At 52.6% G+C, this 19120-nt stretch overlaps 6 protein-coding genes and 1 non-coding gene across 7 annotated transcripts; 4 read left to right on the plus strand and 3 right to left on the minus strand.

The window, feature by feature from the left end:
• Nucleotides 1-222: 222 nt before the first annotated feature.
• Nucleotides 223-3204, plus strand: CC1G_08102 (Ku70; the record flags this gene model as incomplete). Its single annotated transcript, XM_001836665.2, has 16 exons — nucleotides 223-288; nucleotides 338-535; nucleotides 589-706; nucleotides 759-871; nucleotides 1078-1161; nucleotides 1213-1403; nucleotides 1459-1561; nucleotides 1623-1751; nucleotides 1825-1860; nucleotides 2059-2187; nucleotides 2254-2362; nucleotides 2429-2521; nucleotides 2575-2681; nucleotides 2744-2842; nucleotides 3032-3052; nucleotides 3121-3204. The coding sequence occupies 16 exons, from the start codon at nucleotides 223-225 to the stop codon at nucleotides 3202-3204; spliced, it is 1680 nt and encodes a 559-aa protein (XP_001836717.2).
• A 2035-nt stretch (nucleotides 3205-5239) lies between these two features.
• On the plus strand, nucleotides 5240-6388 carry CC1G_08103 (thioredoxin). The gene is made up of 5 exons (XM_001836666.2): nucleotides 5240-5512; nucleotides 5565-5639; nucleotides 5698-6040; nucleotides 6112-6267; nucleotides 6320-6388. Exons 1-4 carry the CDS (start codon nucleotides 5333-5335, stop codon nucleotides 6237-6239), a joined length of 726 nt encoding a protein of 241 aa, XP_001836718.1. The 5' UTR covers nucleotides 5240-5332; the 3' UTR covers nucleotides 6240-6267; nucleotides 6320-6388.
• Nucleotides 6389-8092: 1704 nt separating this feature from the next.
• CC1G_08104 (hypothetical protein) lies at nucleotides 8093-8780 on the minus strand (the record flags this gene model as incomplete). The annotated part of the gene is made up of 3 exons (XM_001836667.2): nucleotides 8093-8492; nucleotides 8552-8671; nucleotides 8719-8780. 3 exons carry the CDS (start codon nucleotides 8778-8780, stop codon nucleotides 8093-8095), a joined length of 582 nt encoding a protein of 193 aa, XP_001836719.2.
• An 834-nt stretch (nucleotides 8781-9614) lies between these two features.
• On the minus strand, nucleotides 9615-10666 carry CC1G_08105 (hypothetical protein; the record flags this gene model as incomplete). The annotated part of the gene is made up of 2 exons (XM_001836668.1): nucleotides 9615-10524; nucleotides 10581-10666. The coding sequence occupies 2 exons, from the start codon at nucleotides 10664-10666 to the stop codon at nucleotides 9615-9617; spliced, it is 996 nt and encodes a 331-aa protein (XP_001836720.1).
• Nucleotides 10667-11313: 647 nt separating this feature from the next.
• Nucleotides 11314-13699, plus strand: CC1G_08106 (hypothetical protein; the record flags this gene model as incomplete). Its single annotated transcript, XM_001836669.1, has 3 exons — nucleotides 11314-13186; nucleotides 13292-13558; nucleotides 13623-13699. 3 exons carry the CDS (start codon nucleotides 11314-11316, stop codon nucleotides 13697-13699), a joined length of 2217 nt encoding a protein of 738 aa, XP_001836721.1.
• Nucleotides 13700-13820: 121 nt separating this feature from the next.
• CC1G_20102 lies at nucleotides 13821-13917 on the minus strand. Its single transcript has one exon. It is a non-coding gene; the product is annotated as a tRNA-Gly (tRNA).
• A 389-nt stretch (nucleotides 13918-14306) lies between these two features.
• Nucleotides 14307-18655, plus strand: CC1G_08107 (hypothetical protein; the record flags this gene model as incomplete). Its single annotated transcript, XM_001836670.1, has 3 exons — nucleotides 14307-15352; nucleotides 15412-15514; nucleotides 15629-18655. The coding sequence occupies 3 exons, from the start codon at nucleotides 14307-14309 to the stop codon at nucleotides 18653-18655; spliced, it is 4176 nt and encodes a 1391-aa protein (XP_001836722.1).
• Between the last annotated feature and the right edge of the window lie 465 nt (nucleotides 18656-19120).

Here is a 19120-nt window from a genome sequence, read left to right on the forward strand (position 1 = left end):
GGAGGTTCGATGGAGAGCTGCGATGAGCTCACCGCAATGAATCTGATGGCTCTCGGGGCAGACTGCGAATGAAATACCAAATCGGGTGCATCCACGACCCACGTGATCTTGCGTGACGTTCGGACGCGAGCTCAATGAGTTGGCGGCGCGTTCTCTATTCTTGACTCTGAACCACCACGACCACAGCTCGCCCAGTGAATACAGACTATCTAAGACCACAATATGGCACCTTACGATGAGTGGAACAAGATTGATGACGAGGAAGACGAAGAGCTGCAGGATTACTCGGTAGGCAGTTGTTGCCAATTTCTGGAACCTCCTAACGAAAAATGGCCAGCTGTTCGATGGAAAGCGGGACGTGATTCTGTTCTGTATCGACTGTTCAGAGTCCATGCAGGAACTGTATGATCATCCGGACTATGAAGATGTCAAGACTTCCAAGTTGAATCGAGCGCTGGACGCCGCGATGCAAATCGAGAAGCGCAAGATCTTATCCGGGCCAAATGACTCTGTCGGAATCATGCTCTTCAATACTGTGAGGCTTCTTCAATTATATACCCCGCCGAATCTGAGATTTCATCAATGAAGACTCGGAAAGCCGAGGGCGGGGGCTACGCCTCCGAAATCAAGAAGGGGACCCATCTCTACCAGCCAATTTCTTTATTGAGCGCTCCCAAAGTGCAAGAAATTATCCGGCTTTTGGACGGTTTGTTGCATCTGACACCAGCTCTGGACTCGATCTAATCGCAGCCTCATAGCGGCACAAGAAGACCCAGAAGAGCTTCGAAGGGAATTTCCCCCAGTCAAAGACAAGAATGTCCCGATTGGAGATGTCTTCACCAGCGCCAACTGGATTCTACGAGACGGGTTGGTTCGAAGATTGATTGCCACCGGGCGCGTGCTAATTGCTCCTTAGAGCACCTAAAACGGCGACTAAACGTGTCTTTCTTATCACCGATGAAGACGACCCTCACCCAGGTCCCGGAAGACACCAGTTAATCACATCGGCCAGGACGACGTTGATTGTTGGTCCCGCTTTCATCTGCGTCGCTATATTGCTACTGACTTGCCTCACAGGATTTGGTTCAGGCTGGCGTGACCGTCGAACCATTCTTCATCAGTACAGAAGAGAAACCCTTCGACGTTTCAAAGTTTTATTCGGTAACGTTGAATTTATCCTATCTGAAATTTATTGCACTCAACCGCTTTAAGTCTGTACTGCTTCCGACCAATCTCGAAGATGATGAGGAGCTGCAGCAGGATGGCTCTTTACTCCCAGAATCGATCTCAATAGCGAGAATCGAAGATCTGTTGGAGCAAATGAGGATCCATGAGTCCCCTAAACGAACGTTGTTCAGTGTCCCCTTCCACCTCGGTGAAGGGTTTACCATTGGAGTGAAGGGGTTGGTGACACTCCTGGAAAAACTAAACCTTCTTCAACTGACAGACACGTTCCAGATATGCACTGATCACCGAACAGTCCAAAGGGGCATACAAGTACTTCGCCGACCTGGGCGACCGAATGGAAGTCGCAAAAGTTAAAACTGTCTACGTTGACGAAGTGTGTGCCCAGCGTCTTTCACGACGGTTCGCGAAGGCCTTATGACCGTGCATCTTAATAGGACCGCGACGCAGAAGTTGATAAGTCACGGTTTGTATTTGGCGCCGGGGCAGGGACTGCAGCTGCCAATAATGATGGAGATGGAGAAGACGATAGCTTTGGTGTCCGAAAGGTGAAGATCGGGCAGAGGGTAAGTGGTCTTGGTGGCCGATATCGGTCAATGCATTGAATGGACGCTCCATAGCCGTTCTATACACCTGAAGAAATTCGATCATTCCGCACTTTGGGCCTCCAATCTGGTATGTCGAACTTCATCCGGACACGAGATGCAATGCCAAAAGATAACAACTTTAGGAATTAGGCTTTTGGGGTTCAAAGACCGCAGCGTAATGGTCTTCGAAGACAACATCAAGCACTCGTACTTTATCTACCCGGACGAAATGGCTCGTCTTTCACCTCTTCACAAAGAACGTGCACGGAACTAACCTCTTTTTCAGACATACTCCGGCAGCAAGCGGACCTTCAAGGCCCTGCTAAACTCCATGATTGAAAAGGACAAGATTGGTTTGGCGCTCGTTCTCATGCGCAAAAATGCATCCCCCGTGTTTTGTTACCTTCTTCCCCAGGTTCGTCATTGATCAACATTGGAGAAACCTTATGTCTGATTACGATCTGTCATAACCCTTTGACAGAAGGAGACACGAGACGGGGCATATCAGGTCGACCCACCGGGAATCCATATCATACCCCTTCCTTTTGCAGATGACATTCGTGCCGCGCCTTTCGACGAAGCCCTTCGAGGTCTGTACCCTAGACGCGGAGTCTATATACGTGTCCAGACCATAATTATCTGACTTCGGGGTCTAGCATCTGCACCACTTGTCGAGAAAGCGAAGGCGTTCGTGGACAAACTCAAGATCAAACAAGGAACATACCCGCCCGATGCTTACCCCAATCCTGGTACGCTTTTTGGGATCCAGACGTGGTTAGGTCTCGCTAAAATTGGGGTCTAGCATTGGCGTATCACAATGCGCAGCTCGAGGCGAGTGCATTCCGAGAGGAGTACGATCCAGACTCGTTCGAGGACTTGACTCTTCCGCCGGTGGAGGGGATCCACAAGGTACAGCCTTCTGCTCATGTGAATAGGTTCCATGCATTTTAATTGGCCCCTGGACTCTTTAGAGAGCTGGAAAGCTGCTGAAAGGCTGGAAGGAGGCACTGGAAGAAGACCCGTCCTTCGACGTTGTTCCAGTCGCGACTACGGGGTCGAAGCGTAAAGCTGTGAGCCACATCGCTTTCCGTTAACAATTCCGGTCACTGACCACTTCCATTCTCTTGTGGGCTGGACAGGATGTTCCCGTAAACGAAGCCGAAGTCCGGAGCCACTATGAGAACGACACTCTGTCAAAGGCATGTCGGTTTTTTCATCCCCCGAATGTATACACTGACTTTGGAGTTTGGCCCATTCAGTTGAAAGTTGATCAGCTGAAGGTTCGTATAAGGGTCTGTTCGTTTTCGCGGGTTCGCTTACTGATATTCATCGTTCCACGCCATTGTAGGAGTTTTTGCGATCGAAAGGGGCCGCTGTCTCAGGGAAGAAAGATGAACTTATCCAACGTGTTTCTGATATCTTGGGCGGTTAGGTGTGCGCCTTGTCTGCGCCCATGAAGAGGGGGACACGGTTGCCACACGGCTGTCCGGCTGTAGCGTTATAGGTGGAAACTTCTCAGTCGTTTCCCACCATCAACATGTGGACTGTCCCTTAAGGCCCCAGGGGCATCTTTTTCTTCTTGGACTGTGAAACCTTTGTACAATCTTTCAATCTCACATTCTCAGGTCGACATTCGGCATGATATCTTTCATCGGAGAATATGTTCACTTCTGAGAATTGCACTGCCCATTTCAGCCAGTCCTTCGCGGAAATGTTGGGAAAGATAAGGTGTCAGTGGGAATGATGACGCCATTCACATAATGGTGAGTCTTTAATCTTGAGTCCTGTTTGACAGACTGCATCGAAGTTCGAGCCCTTAAATTGTTGTTCTCCGAGTGGCTTCTCGGCTGGGTGAGATCTCGATGCATTCATTCCGTTAGTTATCCGTCAGAAGGATTTAGTGAAAGGATTCGTATGTAATCCCCTGTCCTGGAGAGCGTTATACACCCATGAGCGGAATGTAGTAAGGTGCCTCGAGGCTCTGCCGCTCATTGCACCCGTTACACTTTGTTATGAAGAGTACCCATGAGGCCTCGAGTGCCTGCAGATACCTCGGAGTATCGAGGAATCAAAACACAGCAATTATCATTCACTGTCTGTTGAACATTATCACCGTTCATCAAGTGGACGACGTGCCCAGTGCGTCGAGGGCGGCGCAAAGTACATATGGAACACTTGCTGCGTATAAGTAATCTTAATGGAAGCACCTTTCGGTGTGTTATGTACCACCGGCGGAGCATGAGTCCTTCCTTGAGCACGCTTCCGGGCTTAATGAACTTGAGAAAGAGTCACTACTCCATATGTAAGTGCTCTAAAGGGGGGTCGCTTAATGGCCGCTGAGTTCGAGCTGTTTCATAGGCCCTTTTTGAGGTCTTCACGTGTGGTCGAGCCGTGAGTGTCGCCGAGATTACCATTGTGGATGTGGGTCTGTTTGTGGAAGGATGTCGTACTTTGGGTGCTAGGAATGGGTGTTTCTGTCTTGTTATGCCGGTGTTATGGCAGCCCCCGCTGAGGACTAGGATTGGATCGAGTGTGTATAGAGTAGCTACAATCTCTAGTGACCGACGGTTTGACTTGCATCGAGGATGGTAAAGGATCCGCGGTGGGCGTGGTGAAAGGGACCAGTGATAGGAATATGTACGACGACATTTGCACCCTATTCTCCGAAGTTTTTGTCTCCGCAGCGTTGGATTTCGTAGGATTTCATGTGCATTGAATCCTTGAGTAGTCATATGAGATCTTAGGGTCTACATGCAGTCAGATACCCGCGACTAGCCTTTCGGGCAGACCTTGGAGCAAGCCTCGAAGCTAACCTCGTTCGGGTACAACGGCCGCGTTGAAAACATCCCTCATTCCTCAAAGGACGTGCGCGTATGGTCTGGAAATACCACCGCGATAAGCGATAGGGTGAGTGTATTGGATGGGTGGCATGTACACGTCTTAACCATTCCTCGTGGATACTTGGCAATGATCCTTTCGAGCACCTGTTGGCAAAAAGAGTAATTTATAAGTAAGCAAGTACGCACCAGTAATTGGGTACCTCTCGGAGCCTGGTGGCGTAGGCGCTAAGCGAGCGGTTGTCGGCCACCGAGAGTATAATTCTTAACTTCGCTTCATTGCTTTAATACAGACTCTTTAGCGGCTACCGCTCGCCCTCTTGGAGCCGAAATGTTGTCAAGTACACTGATTATGGCCTGTCGTACTTTGCGGGCGCGCTTAACGAGAGCATTCTGATAGAAGATGTCCATGTTCTTCGGTCAAACGAAGGCTGGAGCCACTGATCTGCAAATGACTCAGTTCCGAGGGCAGCGCACCGTTCTCGCTTGGTCTAGGTGTCCTCGATGAAGCGCCTATCCTTTTCCTTGGCGAGCGCTTATACGTGGGATGACTAAGGCACGTACCCGTGCGAATTGATCTCGGCACCTATCTTATCCGATAAGCGTGACAAATCGTCACTGCCCTGTATTGCAGATAGCGCAATTTGCGATGTCGACGACGAACTTGACCTCTTCCTCATCGACCACGACGACCACGATCATTCTAACGACTTAATAACACTAATGGCGACCCAGAACTTGTACGATGTGCAGTCTCCAGAGCATTTCCAGCAGCTGCTGTCGGCGGACCTGAACCGGGTGTCTGTTCTCAACTTTTGGGCACCGTTTGCTGATCCGTGCAAGCAGATGAACGAGATATTCAAAGAACTGGCGGGAAAGTACCCTGCAGCGCTGTTCTTGCAGGTGCGTAGCCGTTTGGAATGGGGAGGGGCTAGTCGCTGAGCGGTAACAATAGATCCAAGCAGAGGACCAGGCAGATATCACCGACTCTTTCGAGATTGAGGCAGTTCCGACCTTTTTGCTACTCCGAGTGAGTTATCAAGTCATTTCTAGGGTCTATGTGGATCCTAATTGTTCTGCTGGGATAGGGACACACCCTTTTGAAACGGATATCGGGCGCCGACGCTCCAACTCTCACACAATCGGTGCAGAAACACGCAACAAGTCCAGCTTACAGCCCACTCTCCAAGACCGACCAGCAGCCAGCGAAGGCGACGGATTCGTCTGCGCCAGCGCAACCAGAGGAGACGCAGGAGCAGCTGGAGGAGCGGTGCAAGAAGCTGATGAACCAGAGCAAGGTCGTTTTGTTCATGAAGGGTGATCCTCAAACGCCCCGATGTGGGTTTTCTCGGAAGATCGTCGCGTTGTTGCAGGAACAAAACGTCCAGTTTACTACGTTCGATATCTTGACGGATGAAGCGGTTCGGCAGGGTATGTGAATTCCACTCTGGTCTCTTTTCGATTTGTATGTTCTGATTCCTTGGGTTTCTTTTGTTGTGCAGGTTTGAAGACTATCAACAATTGGCCGACATACCCCCAACTCATCATCAATGGCGAGTTGGTGGGCGGATTGGATATTGTGAAGGAGATGGTTGAGACGGGAGAGTTGGCTGAAGTTCTCGCTGCATAGTTGCGATTCCTCGTTCCTTTGTGTATATGTGAGTGGCATCGATACAACTATTCCGAGCACTTGCTTACCATGAGAGAAAGAATTGTTACTTTCCGAGATCGAGTCCTTGTAGCCCTTCGATGATCTAATACAATAATCCACCGACTCTTCCTCGACGACATCACGTCAACCGGACAAACCACACCCTCGGGCTCGAAAGTATTTGACTTTTCTGGTCACCTCCTTTGATTCCGGCGACGTTCATTCCTTTGTGGACGGATCGAGGCACCCTGCCCTGCGTTGTGTTCACGCGACATTGTGCCGTGCGGTATGTAACAGCTTTGAATTGGTCGAGGCGGGGAATGCACCCTTGTTTTTTTTTGATATCTCGTGTGCACGCCCCCCTGCCTTGGGATTCCCTCCCCACCAGTCCTGTCCCAAAACCTCGGCCAAGGCATCAGATTCTTCACAGATCGATTTCTCCTCTTTGTCTCTTCTCGTGGCAAAGGATAGGAAGGAATCCCAACGTGACATTCGTCCGTCTGCACCAAGGGTTTCTTTTGACTGTGTTTTTCCCTTTCTTTTTTGCTTCTGAAATGTTTTAAATCCTTTTAGATGGCGATTATCCTTTTGATAGGCACCCTTTCAGGTTACCAAACTGGACCTCTCGGAGTCCCGTTGCACCCGCCTCCTACGTCACCATGCGTCGGGTTACAGTCGTCCTTCAAACACACGAAACTTGAAGCTGTTCGAAGCTCGACACCATTAGCAAACGAGTCGAGGTTACCGGAGGCGGCGCGCTTGCTGATGAACCTCCAAGTTGGGGTAACATGAATCGATCCACTGAGTGGGTTCAACGCTGACAATAGGCCCAGCGTGACCCGGAACATGGAGCTCTATCCGAAATTCTATCCGAGTCTGCGCTTAGTGACTGGTCTGGTGCACCCAAGCACTTCTTTCACTCGTCCCCGTCAGCGCGACGGGTATTCTCACCGACAGGACTCGGAGTGTCGGAGCCTCGGAGGCGAAAATCCCCACAGTTCCTCCTCCTGGTTCTCGGCTTTGGACGTGTTGTATACATGGAGTACGCACGCTCCGACGCGACGTTCAATGTCCACCACTAACCCCCTCGTACTAGGCCAACTCACGCTCACGAAAACCAACTGTCCCCTTTATCACATCCCACTCACTCAAACTCCCTCAGGCTGACGCGCGACGGAGAAAACTTGGTTCTATCGGTGCATTTAACTGCATTTACTGTAATCCTTCTTTTTTTACGTTGCTTTTGCGTATCGGAAATTCGCAGGTTATGCCAATAATGTCATGCAATGGCATGGTAGATCCACAACGACGATAAAGTGGGTCAAAAAGGTGCTTCTGAATCTTCAATCTTTGGAAATGTGCTTCTTTTTCTTTGTTTTTGTCCTTGGCTTTCGGGTGGACTTTGTGAGAGTGACAGTGAGAGTGACTCGTGAGCGAGAGTCAGACTGAGTGAGGGTGAACGTGAACCTCTTTTTCTGAGTCCGCAGTAGTTTCCAAGCTCGGGCATTCGAACGGTTGTTTTTTTTTGGGTGAGAGAGTCCGGAGAGATTATGCTTTCGTGTGCGCTTTGTGTTGCGCGGGACCGACCGACCGACGTCCTTGAGAGCATGATTCAAACATCTAGACAGAGATCGACAAGTTGGATTGCAAACGCGTGAATGCGGCGGACCACGTAGCACCCTAGGCTCAGCGCTCAGGTGCCATTGAAGGGGTACAAAATAATTCTTTCAACAGGTGCCTCGAGTACCCTCGGAAGCAAGGCGTTCGGAAGGCCAAAGGAACAAGTAACAAGAACAAGGACGCCGACAACAAAGATGAGGAATATCCGAGATTTAGGAAGCAATGGAGTCCGTCGTCGAGACGAGCCTACACTCCGAGTCCAACTTGAGGTTCGAGGCTTCTAGACTGATATACCAACCTCTCGAGATCCAAGGTTTGAATTCGACCAACGACCAACGTGTGCATTCACCTTGTTCGTGTGCGTGTGTGCCCGCTACAGAGCACGCAGAAGACAGATAAAGGAGGAAATAGTCAAGGGGGTAGACGACGTCAGGGCACGTAGTACTTGATACCCGCTTCAACACCGAGCTTGCAGCAACGTTCGAAAACATCTGAAAACATCCGCTGCTCGTATGCGCAGCACCAGGGTTGCAGGGTCGCGTCGACACAAGTAACGGCAGAACGAAATGACAAGGTGCGAGTGGCGAGTGGCGAGTGGCGATTTCTGTCAAACTACACGCCATGCCATGCGTACCTTGCTCTAGATGTTTTTGGTATTTGGCACCACCAACCATCTACAGGCTGAGAGAAAGCCAGGGGAACCAGCGAGCCCAGGGTATGCTAGGCCCGCCTCAGGAGTCAGGACCCGACGAATGAAGTAGAACCCGAGACGAAGTACACGGGTGACAACGCTGTGAAGGCGTGACCCCTAGGCTCAACGATATTCAACGCCACTTACCCCGCCTTTTCCACATTCTCCCTCCATCCGGGTATCTCGAGGACGCGTTCGAAATGGGGCATCATGCATCATGCATTATGTGTATGGACTATGGACGGGCGTTGTACTTTTCTTTCTTTTTCTTTTTTACCATGGGTAGAGAAAGAGAAAGATCGACCTTTGAACAAGCTGTTGTTGAATCGTTTCTCACCGACCGTGGTTGGTCCTCCGTTTAAAAGCCGGTGTGGTATTGGTAGACATAGCACCCTGTAGCGTCGGGTGTGTACTGTAGGTAGGGCCTGTCTGGATCTGCTGGAGACCTCCAAAAGCCTGGAGCAACCGTATTGAATTCAGAGAGAGAGACAGAGCGACAGAGTCCGCAATGCGGGGTCCGATTCCGAGTCCGACTCGTGATCGCCGCCCTATCTACATTAATAAGTGCGAATCTTTCTTCTTCCTTCCTTTCTTTCTACGTTGTCGCTCTCGCTCCCTATTCCCCTTGTTCTTCGTTCCTTTCATGTGGAACGCAGGGGTCAGCAGATCTGGAGGACCTGGCTTGAGAAAAAAGGAGGGTCGGCGAATGTTTGCCTCCGACTTTTCCGATGATAGGTGTTTTTTTCTTTCGAAGGAAGGGTGGACACTTGGACAGGCGTGGTGGACTGGGGGAGCTGAAGGAGGCTTTAAGGTCTGGGAGGTAGGATTGGTGTGTGCCTGAGTCGCGTAGGTGGCTTCGTGGGTGGGATAAATTAGCGTGTATGTATTCGGTGGATTATATGTGATGGTCGCTGTGGTAAGCTAGATATTTTCCTTAGATTGAGCGGGGGAAGATATCGTATGTCGGAGGGGATCATGACAAGGCTGCAATAGAGCATCGTCGGTCAATTCTTTATCCCAGAAAACAAGAAAGGACTCACCTCTCAAGCGGCTTTACACGTCTTCTTGTGCACCGGCCAATCCAACCGCTGGCACGCTCTCACCTTCGGATCGCAATACTTGACCCCCTTACACTTTCCACACCTCAACAGCTTAAGCTTCTCCGGTTCCTCCACCCTCCCACACGTCGCACAACACCTGTCCTTCCCCAGCTCCGCGCGCCTCTTATCCTCCTCCTCGACGAGCTTCCAGATCTGCGGCGTGCGCCGCGCGAGCTTCTTGAGCATCGTCCGTGCCGTCATGCCATCGCTATCCGCGATATCCACGTTCCCGCCGTGCTCCAGCACCCACTTCATCGCCGTATAAGCCTTCCGCACGACCTCCGCATCGGTCCAGTCGTATATCATCGCGATATCGTGCGCGACGGTCGCACCGTATCTGTTCCTGTCGTTCACGTCGCACCCGCCGGCGTTGTAGAGCATCTCGGCGTACTCGAGTTCGAGCGCTGGTTTGGTGGAGAGCTGGTGCCGCAGGGAGGACGAGCCGGAGTAGTCGAGGGTCGTGACGGGCAGTTTGGCGTCCTCGATGAGCCATTTGGCTATAGAGAGGTAGTGGGCCTTGCGGTGTGGTGCGAGGACCATGAATTGTCCCAGGACGTTGTAGATCGGTACACCGGTTGGGCCGTAGCGCACGTTCTGGAGGTTTTGGATGACGGCGTCTTTGGCTTGCTGGATTGTGGCGTCCGTGGATTCTTTTTTGAGAGACTGCAACTTCGTTTCGATGCGGAATTCGAAGTCGAGTTGGAGGTCTGAGAGGTTGCCGGACATGAGTATGAACCCGAGTGCGTCAAAGTCCCGCTCGGGGACGAAGCGTTCGGTGGAGAGGTAGCGTCGGAGGCGGAGGGCTTCGTAGCCCCGGAGGATTTCGTTCGTTTTGAGCAGTTCTTCGACTGTTCTGTTTCGAGTTTGAAATGTCAGTTCAGCTATCCATCCAGTGATTCTACGACTTACCTGCCGTCCCCTGTATCATGGTACTTGGATAGTTGAGCGAACCGCTCCTTGATCAGGTCGTTTCTGGACTTGTTGGAGTTGAGCATTGTTCAAGGTTTCGTTTTGGGGAGAGGTAAAGGATGGAAAATTGTTGGAATATGGATGTGGGTGAAAGGAATGAATTTGGAGCCGGCGTCTCGCAAGCAGGGTTGACGCGTGTCACGCGATATGCACGGGATCGCGTTGCTCTTTCGTTTCCTCTTTTGTCGCGCTGGCTGCCTTATTGGGAGCGCACAAGACCAGTACGAAGGGGGCCTGTGGGTCAGTGAAAAGTGCTCCTCAGCTGACCGAAGGTATTCTGTTGAGAACCCTGTTTCGAAAACACGAGTTGTTGCAGGTCGACGGGGACCCCTACTGACCGGAGCTTGGTGCAATATGGGTCGTTCGATAGCCGAAGGATCTATCATCTCACGGTATCGGAAAACTGGGGAACGCGAGGCCAGCAAACTTTGTGCCTCGAGGCTTCAACGTTCAACGTTCAACGGTTTGCATTTTTGATTTCTCCCCAATCTTTCTCCCCAGTTTCTCTTCTTCCTTCCTGCCTACTTTTGCACGCCGGTCGTTCTTCTTTCTCTCTCTTAGGCTTTCTGATTTTCTCTCTTTCTCTCTACTACGGCTCTCTACGACGGCTTCTACGACGACTATCTACTACGACTCTCCAACAAAATCCCAACGTCAACATACTGGGAGAAGAATGACCCTAAAATCATACGAAGAACGAATCCATTACCGCGTCGCGATGCGGGCGTTCTCGGCTTCGAACGCCCAGTACGAGCGTGTTAATGATAACTTGCAATTGAACGAGAAGTTCAGTTCTGGGTTTAGTGGGATGGTTCAGCTGCCTCAGGGTGGGCAGGTCGCTGCTACTGCTGCTACTCGTGACCAGACGAAGTTCAGTACTCATGCACATGAGCAGGCGAAGTTCAGAACTGGACGAGTCAGATCGTTTGCTGAACCTGTGCCCTTCCGGCCTGTCGCTTCCCCGCCTATCGACTCTGGACGTGCTCGTAATCACCCCACTGTCTCTCGCAGCCAGCCAGCTACCTCTCTTAACCAACCCGCCGTCTCTCGCAATCAGCCAGCTGCTGCCCATGATCACACTGCTGCTCATAACCACCCGGCCACGCTCGAGAGCCTGGTTGACATAGATATGAGCAGCACGCTTGCGAAGAGGGGGAGTGCGAGTTCTGCTGGGACCAGAACTACGGTTTCTGCGAGTACGACGACGATGGAGAGTTATGCGACTGCGAATACGACGGCGACGGTGGGGAGTTATGCGACTGCGAATACGAGTGCGAGTACGGATACGACGAGGGGTACGAATACGAGCGGGACTACGAACACCAGGACTATGAATACGACAAGGACTTTGACTAGGACAGGCACTACGAATACGACGAGTACAGCAGACGAACTGATATCCGCGCACATCCCCACTATCCGGCCTGTTACTTCGAGTCCTGTGCCTCAGGTTCAGACCCTTAACCGACGGGGTGGTCTGAATCAGGCTGCTGGTTCGTATTCGTACGGTGGTGCTAGAGCTAAGCTGAGGGGGAGGGCGAGAGTGTCTTTTGGTGGGAGTCTGGTAGCCTCTGAGTCGAAGCAGGATGGGGGGCAGGGAAAAGCGATTGGTGGGGAGGTCGTAGAGAACGGTCGAGAGGTTGTGAAAGACGGTGGGCAGGTCGCAAAGAATGGTGGACAAGCCATAACGAGCGGACAACCCAAAACGAAGCAATCCTCCCCGCTCCGCCTCGTCACCCCCGGACCATCGAACGAAAGTCTCGAGGATAGTGACTGCGGGTACCGCGCGTCTTCGGAGATGTGTAGGGAGAGCGTGGCGTCGGCTGGGACTCAGGCTGAGGTTGGATCCAGCTCTACTCCCGAGAGTGGTATTACAGTGTCGGGTGGTAGAGGTGGTAGCCAGGAACAAGGGAACGCGGGTCAGGGGAATGGTTACGCAGCGCCTCTGGGGTACTCGAAGCGCAGGCCTACCACTCCGAACGTCAATTCGAATGGGAGGACGCGTTGTGGTGGGGGGATTGGGACTGACCAGGTGGACTACAAGGTAAACGTTATTGAGGATAGGAGGGCGTCGATCAGGCCTATCACGTCGCCCAATTCGAAGGTTCAGGATTGCGGCGCTGCGTCCAAAACTGCTGCCGGTGTTCCTCCTACGACAACGAGGTCGAACTCGAATTCATCCGACCCCTTCTCTTCCTCTTCTCCCGACCACACTCCAAATGGTACCCTATCCCAGTCCCACCCGAACTCCCCCTCGCAAAAGTTCCCTCCCGCTGTCCGGCCCTGCACACAGGGCTCCATCCGTCAGCCCATAATCCAACCCCTCGCCCTCCAGCCCCGGTTCACCTCCTCCCTCTCCTCCTCCTCCGCCCTCGAACTAGTCGACGAGCTCCTCGAAGAACGAAGCGACTGCCTCCGCCTCGCTCAACTCAACAAAGCGTATATAAGGGAGATAGATTGCCAGTTGTTTAGGCTTAAGGAGTTGTTGGAGCGGAAGGGGTATGCGTATGGGTTGTTTAGGCTTGAGAGGGAGTTGGAGGATGTTGGTGAGTGTCTTTCGCTTTAATTATTGATTCGTTTCTTTTTTCGTGGTTTGCTTTTATTCGTGGTTGGATGGATGAGGAATTAATGAAAATCTATTGCGACACCAGGTCTGGATATCAACACCCAGCAAACGCCCAACAACCCAGACCACAGACGGCGACATACAACAGACGAACGCGAGATAAGCCCTATCAAAGGCCAGGATAACCCCGACCTCTTATTCCAGAAACGACGTGGTTATTCGAGGCTGGTGGATGAAGCTATGACTGAAGTCATGTTCCTCGACGCCCACCTTTTCAAGCTGAAGCGCCATTTTGAGAGGAAGGGGTACGCGTTTGAGTTGTTTGTGTTGAAGCGTAGGCTTGAAGATGAAGGTACGTCGTGTTGAATAGGATTCTCGGTACTATGGGCCAGCGCTGAGTCTGAACGTGTATTTAGGGATCAACCTGCCGTTTCGAGCTGTGCAGGTTCCTGGGGAGGACGAGGAGGAGATTCAGAGACTCTGTGAATGGTGATGTGTTTTTCTTTAGAAGGGTGTATATTCTGTGTATGTATCACCGGGTGGCAAAAATTATTTGTGTATTTGCTTGCGCGAATTAATATTGTGGTGAGTGAAGGAAGGTGGGACAAAAGGTATGCATCAAGGGGGAATCGAACCCCCGGCGGATCGAGTCAAGCTAGCACGTAGCCTTATCAATGGCAACGATCCAGGTTACCACTACCCCATTGATGCTTGTGCAGAGGGCGAGCAATCCTGGTTTCACAGTGTCTACCTGTAGCCTACATACGTAGTGTCGGTATAGTCAAGAGACTGAGACCAGGGCCTTTCACCAAGCACTACTGTCAGCCGCGTATGAGCAGAATCAGTTTGGTCTCTACTCAAACGTACCCCGCAGAAAAATTGAGGTTTCAAAGATAGGGGTAAGGATGGCCAAGTAAAGATGCAGCGGGAGATCGTCTGACGCGATCGGGGTTTGTCCGAACAAGGCAATTGGTTCGCGTCTGGCTTGGCTTGTTCATCGACGTCGTTCATTGCTTCATTGCTCTCGACGTGGCCAGCTCACCGCTATTGACGACCCCCACGACTTTTATTTATTCCCATTCTCTATCTATGCAACGACTATGACCACTACGAACACTATGCAACAACAACAGCAACAACACTTTGACGACGACGACCCATTCCAACCCCCACCCCCGCCTAAACGGCATTCCTACCAGGCGTCGACGACGTCGGCGACAGCGACGAACCCGTTTGTTAGTGATGCGGATGGATATGCGTATCCACATCGCAAGTCGAGTTCTGCTACGTCGACGGCGTTCCCGCTCCCCGCTTCGTCGTCAACTACGACGTCGACACCTTCATCCCCGACCAAAGTTTCCACGGTGCTACCCCTGCAGACACCCCCTCCAATCAAGCCCAACGCGCACCCCTACGCCATAAAGACAACCTCGACGGGCATCCTCACGCGCTCCTCGAGCAACGCCGCGTCGCCGCACTACAAGGACGGCCACCGCTACGTCCCGCCGCCCTCGCCGTCGCCCACAGCGTCTAGCTTTGCAGGCGGGCCCCCGTCTCCCACGAAGAGCTCGCACCACCAGCAAACCAGCAGCGGCGGGAGCCTGCACGAGGTTGGCAGGAAGAGCAATGCGTATCGCGGGCACCGGTACAGCCAGAGCCTCACTGATGTCAGCGGGTCGCCTGCACCCTCTATGGGACCGCCTCCCCGTCCTCTACCGGTTCCGCCAAACTTTACGGGTGGGTCTGCGAACCCGATTCAACCCGATTACACCGGACGAAGCATGTCAGCGTCGCCTACCAAGTCCGCGAGGTTCCTGGAGCTCCAAGCTGAATTCACCGGGAACGGGGAAGACAAGACGCCCCGGCAGCATGAGAGGACGCGGATGAAGAGGGCAGAGACGTTGCCTTCGGGCATGGAGGCGCCGTTTCCTTTCGTGTTCCCATCGACTCGTCGGCAGAATACTACCGCTGACGGAGAGCAACTCCCTGAAGATCCAAAGACTTGGACACCAGCCCAAGTCGCTGCGTATCTCCGAAATTCGAGTTTGGATTCTAGTGCCAATCCTGAAGACCTCGCCAATTTTGTTTTGGAGAGGCAGATTGCTGGAAGGGCGTTCCTTCGATTGGCGAGTTCGTCTGACGAGAGGTATGTTGAGATCCTTCTTGAATGATTGGGTTTTCGTTTTACTAATTTTCGCTGTGCAGGACTGAACTGGATCATGCTTTGAGAAACGCTTCGAGAACGCTTCGGCAGTCTTCTTTGAGAGGAAGGATTTGGGGCTTTAACGCTACTGCAGAGAACTCGAATGTAAGCTTTAGTCTTCCATTACACTCGTCCCGTCTTCTTGGGTTGTCATGGACCGCGCAGTCGGATCCCGCTCACTCTCCGCCGTGCAACATATCTGACTGCTTTTCGTTCTAGGACCTCAATGGACCCTACTCCCAACGCCCACGCTCCGACTCGGTATCCTCCGCATCCTCCTCGGGTTCCTTCAGCGACAACAACCCCTTCTCATCCAACACCCATCGTCCCACAGGGCGATCCAGCGGCCGAGTCCGAGGCATGGTCGAAACCTTGGAACGAAGCTCGAGCCTATCCGGGAGCGAGAGAGAGGATGACGATTACCGCCGAACGTCTCGATCCAGCTCGCCTACCAAGCACAAAGCGCTTCCCACTAGGGGAAGAGTTAACGATCTCTTCGATCCTCAATCGACTCCTGTTGAATCACTGGAGGAAGAAGATAATGGGAGGAATGCGACGATTAAGGGACACGGCAATCCGAATATGTCTGGCCAGCATGCGTCTAATAATATCCTGTTTGCGAATGACCCACACCACCACCACCAGCAACACCCACAACATGGATACCAAATCAACAAGGAGCTACCGCGATTACTCCCTCTACCGCCTACGTTCACGGGAGGAAGCGGGGACGGGCTATCGCCCATGAACACCGGTTCGACCGTTGGCGCGCCTGGCGGGGGTGTCATGCACACTCATACGGCTGGTGGTCCAGTACTCTCGCCTATGAATACTGGTGGGGTGGAGTTTGGGTTTAGAGCGGGGTCTGCTGGTGCGAGTGCGAGTCCGGGGAAGCAGAGGAGTGAGAAGGCGTCGTCGAGGATGTTGCCGGTTCCTCCTGCTCTTTCGCCGCTTGGGTTCCAAGCTGGTGCTGGTGCTCTTCCGCATGGACAGCCGCATTCGCAGCATCCGCATCCTCATTCGCCTAATGATGGCGGCGGGGTGTTGCATCATCCGACGCCGAGGCGGATCGCGTCTCCTGCTGCCAAGAGTCTCATCTCGAAAGGAGGGAGAGGGGGTGGGGGTATGAGTGAGAGCGAGGGTGAGACGAGTGATGTGGAGCGAGGGCGAGCGGAGGAAGAAGAGGGAGAGGGAGAAGAGGAACCCTCGATTGAAGAGTTGTTGATGAAGGAGGAGACGAGGGGTGCGAAAGCTTGGGAGATGGATGTTGGGATTGGGGAGACTGTTAAGAAGATTGTAACGGTTCCTTCGGGGACTGGTGAGAATCGGCAGGGCATGACGAAGTTGATGGAGCCTTCGACGTCTGCTGATCTACCGGCTGGTTCCTCCTCCGCCTCGACTTCAACCCCGGCCTCTGCGTCAACCTCAGCTACATCACCCTCAGCCTCGACCTCCGATGCCCTACCCACCACGTCCACCGTCAACGCAGATATGAGTTTTGTAAACGGAAGAACGGGGAGGAGGGCGAAAGGTCTTCGACCTAAAGTTAGGAATTCGGGTGGTGGGCCGAGGGATATGGGTGCTGGTGGTGGTGGGAGTCCGAGGAAGTCGCCGAGGGCTGTTAGTCCTTTGAAGTCGCCTGTGGGTGTTGGTTTGGATTCGGGTGCTAGGGGAGAGGATGTTGGTTTGGATTTGAGTACTAGGCGAGAGGGTGAGGGTGAGGGAAGCAGAAAGGAGAGTGGTGGAAGTGGAAGTGATGGTGGTGCTAGCGCTAGTGGGAGTAGTGCGAGTGAGGGTGAAGGGCAAGGACAAGGACGTGGGGAGATAAGGAAGGCGAGGGTGAGAGGACCACGCGGATCTCGAGAGGAGGAACAAAGAGAAAGAAAAGGCGCAGGAGCAGAGGAAGGAAATGGAGGAGAGGAGGTTCATCCCGTGTATAACAGTCGCCGGTATAAGCAGTCTGTGAAGCGGAAGAGTGGGCAGGGTGTGGGTGTTATGGCGTTGTTTGATGTTGGTGCGCCTTCTGCGACTGTTGAAGAGGCGTCGGTGGAAGCCGCGTTGGGTACTTCGGAGGCTACGTCAACTGACCACTTGGAGCCAACGTCAACCAACCACTCGGAGCCTACATCATCCAGCCACTCGGAGAAGTTGTCTGAGGAGCTGAAAAGGAGAGAGAAGAACGTCGAGGAGCGGGAGGAAGCTGTTAAAGGACGGGAAGAAGCTGTGCGGGAGCGGGAGAGGGTTGTGGGTGAACGAGAGGAGGAAGCTGGGCGGAGGGAGGGCGTGGTGGATGAACGCAGCGCAGATTTGGATGATCGTGTTGTGAGGATTGAGGAGCGTGTTGTGGCTGTTGATCTGCGTGAGCGGGATCTTGAAGAGCGTGTTCAGGCCGTCGAAGAGCGGTCTTCGGCTGTTGAGGGCAGGGCTAAGGCCATCGAAGAACGGGAGACCACTGTTGGACAGAGAGAAGCTGGGGTGGTGCAGCGTGAAAATGCGGTTGAGCAACGGGAGGGTGGTGTGGCTGCTCGTGAGGAGGCTGTGAAGGAGCGAGAGAGTGTGGTTGTTTCGAGGGAGAGGGTGGTGGGTGAGCGGGAGGCTTCGATTGATGCTAGGGAGAAGAAGTTGAGCGAGTTGGAGGAGGAGGTTAGGAGGAGGGAGGAGGAGGTTAAGGAGAGGGAAGAGGAGGTTGAGAGAGCTAGGATCAAGTTGGAGGAGGAGAGGGCGTTGGTTGAGGAGGCTAGGAAGTCGACCAAGTTGGGCGATGGTGATGCCGCGACTGGTTTGCCCGCAGCCGGCGAAGTGCAAGCACGACAGAATGGACCCAATCCGGACGATGAAGATACATTCTCGCTCGCCACCCGACTCTTCAAGCGGCTTGCTTCCCCTTTCTGGGGAGGGCACTTGTTTGCTCCATCGGAAGGCGATGCTGTCGTCGTTTCGGACTCCCAGGCGACTTCGACCTCGGACTCTGCAACCACGCAAACTGAGAATTCGGACTCCACCGCTACGCAAATCGGCGAACCCAGCACCTCAAACGAAAGTGCCGGAGGACCTTCATCATCGAGGAGGGCATCACGCTCGTTCCCTGGTACACTGTTGAACAACAGGGAGACGACGGGGTACCTCGTGCTTCTTGGTATTGGAGTGGTCGCTGTTATGTTGAGGGTGTTGACGAAGCGGTTTTTGTTTGGGTATGCTATCGGGAAGGTTGGTGTTAGGGGTGTGACGCATGGGATGAAGCGGTGAGGTTGCCATGTCAGGGTGGGGTGGGGTAGTCGAGGTTGGGTGGGGTGGGGGTTGGCGAGACTGGGTAGATGAAGTGCTGAGGTGGTGGGTGTTGAAAGCGGTCGGTGCAGTTGCAAAAGAAGTCAAGTCTAAATCCAAATTCAGTGGACATTCGGTGATTTTCGTTCTCTTTTGGTCTCGTTATTTCTGCATTGCTTTGTTTGATATATTCTATTCGAAAAAATTGTTCTGATTCGTTTATGTTTTGGGTCTCTCGCTCGTCGTGTTCAAGTTGCTTGTTTTCATTTCGTTTTTTCTTATTCGTTCTTCGTTGCATTAACATAACTAAATCGTATTACCAGAACCTCTTATTTCTTTCTCCTCCTGCTTCTGTTTCTTTTCTCTTTTTGTTACGACATGTTACGACCTTGTTACGACTGTTTACGATTCATGATTACTGCCTGTGCCTTGTTCCTTGCATCCCTG

This window comes from Coprinopsis cinerea (assembly GCF_000182895.1).
Source record: "Coprinopsis cinerea okayama7#130 chromosome 4 map unlocalized cont3.4, whole genome shotgun sequence".
In the NCBI taxonomy this organism is placed as follows: domain Eukaryota; kingdom Fungi; phylum Basidiomycota; class Agaricomycetes; order Agaricales; family Psathyrellaceae; genus Coprinopsis; species Coprinopsis cinerea.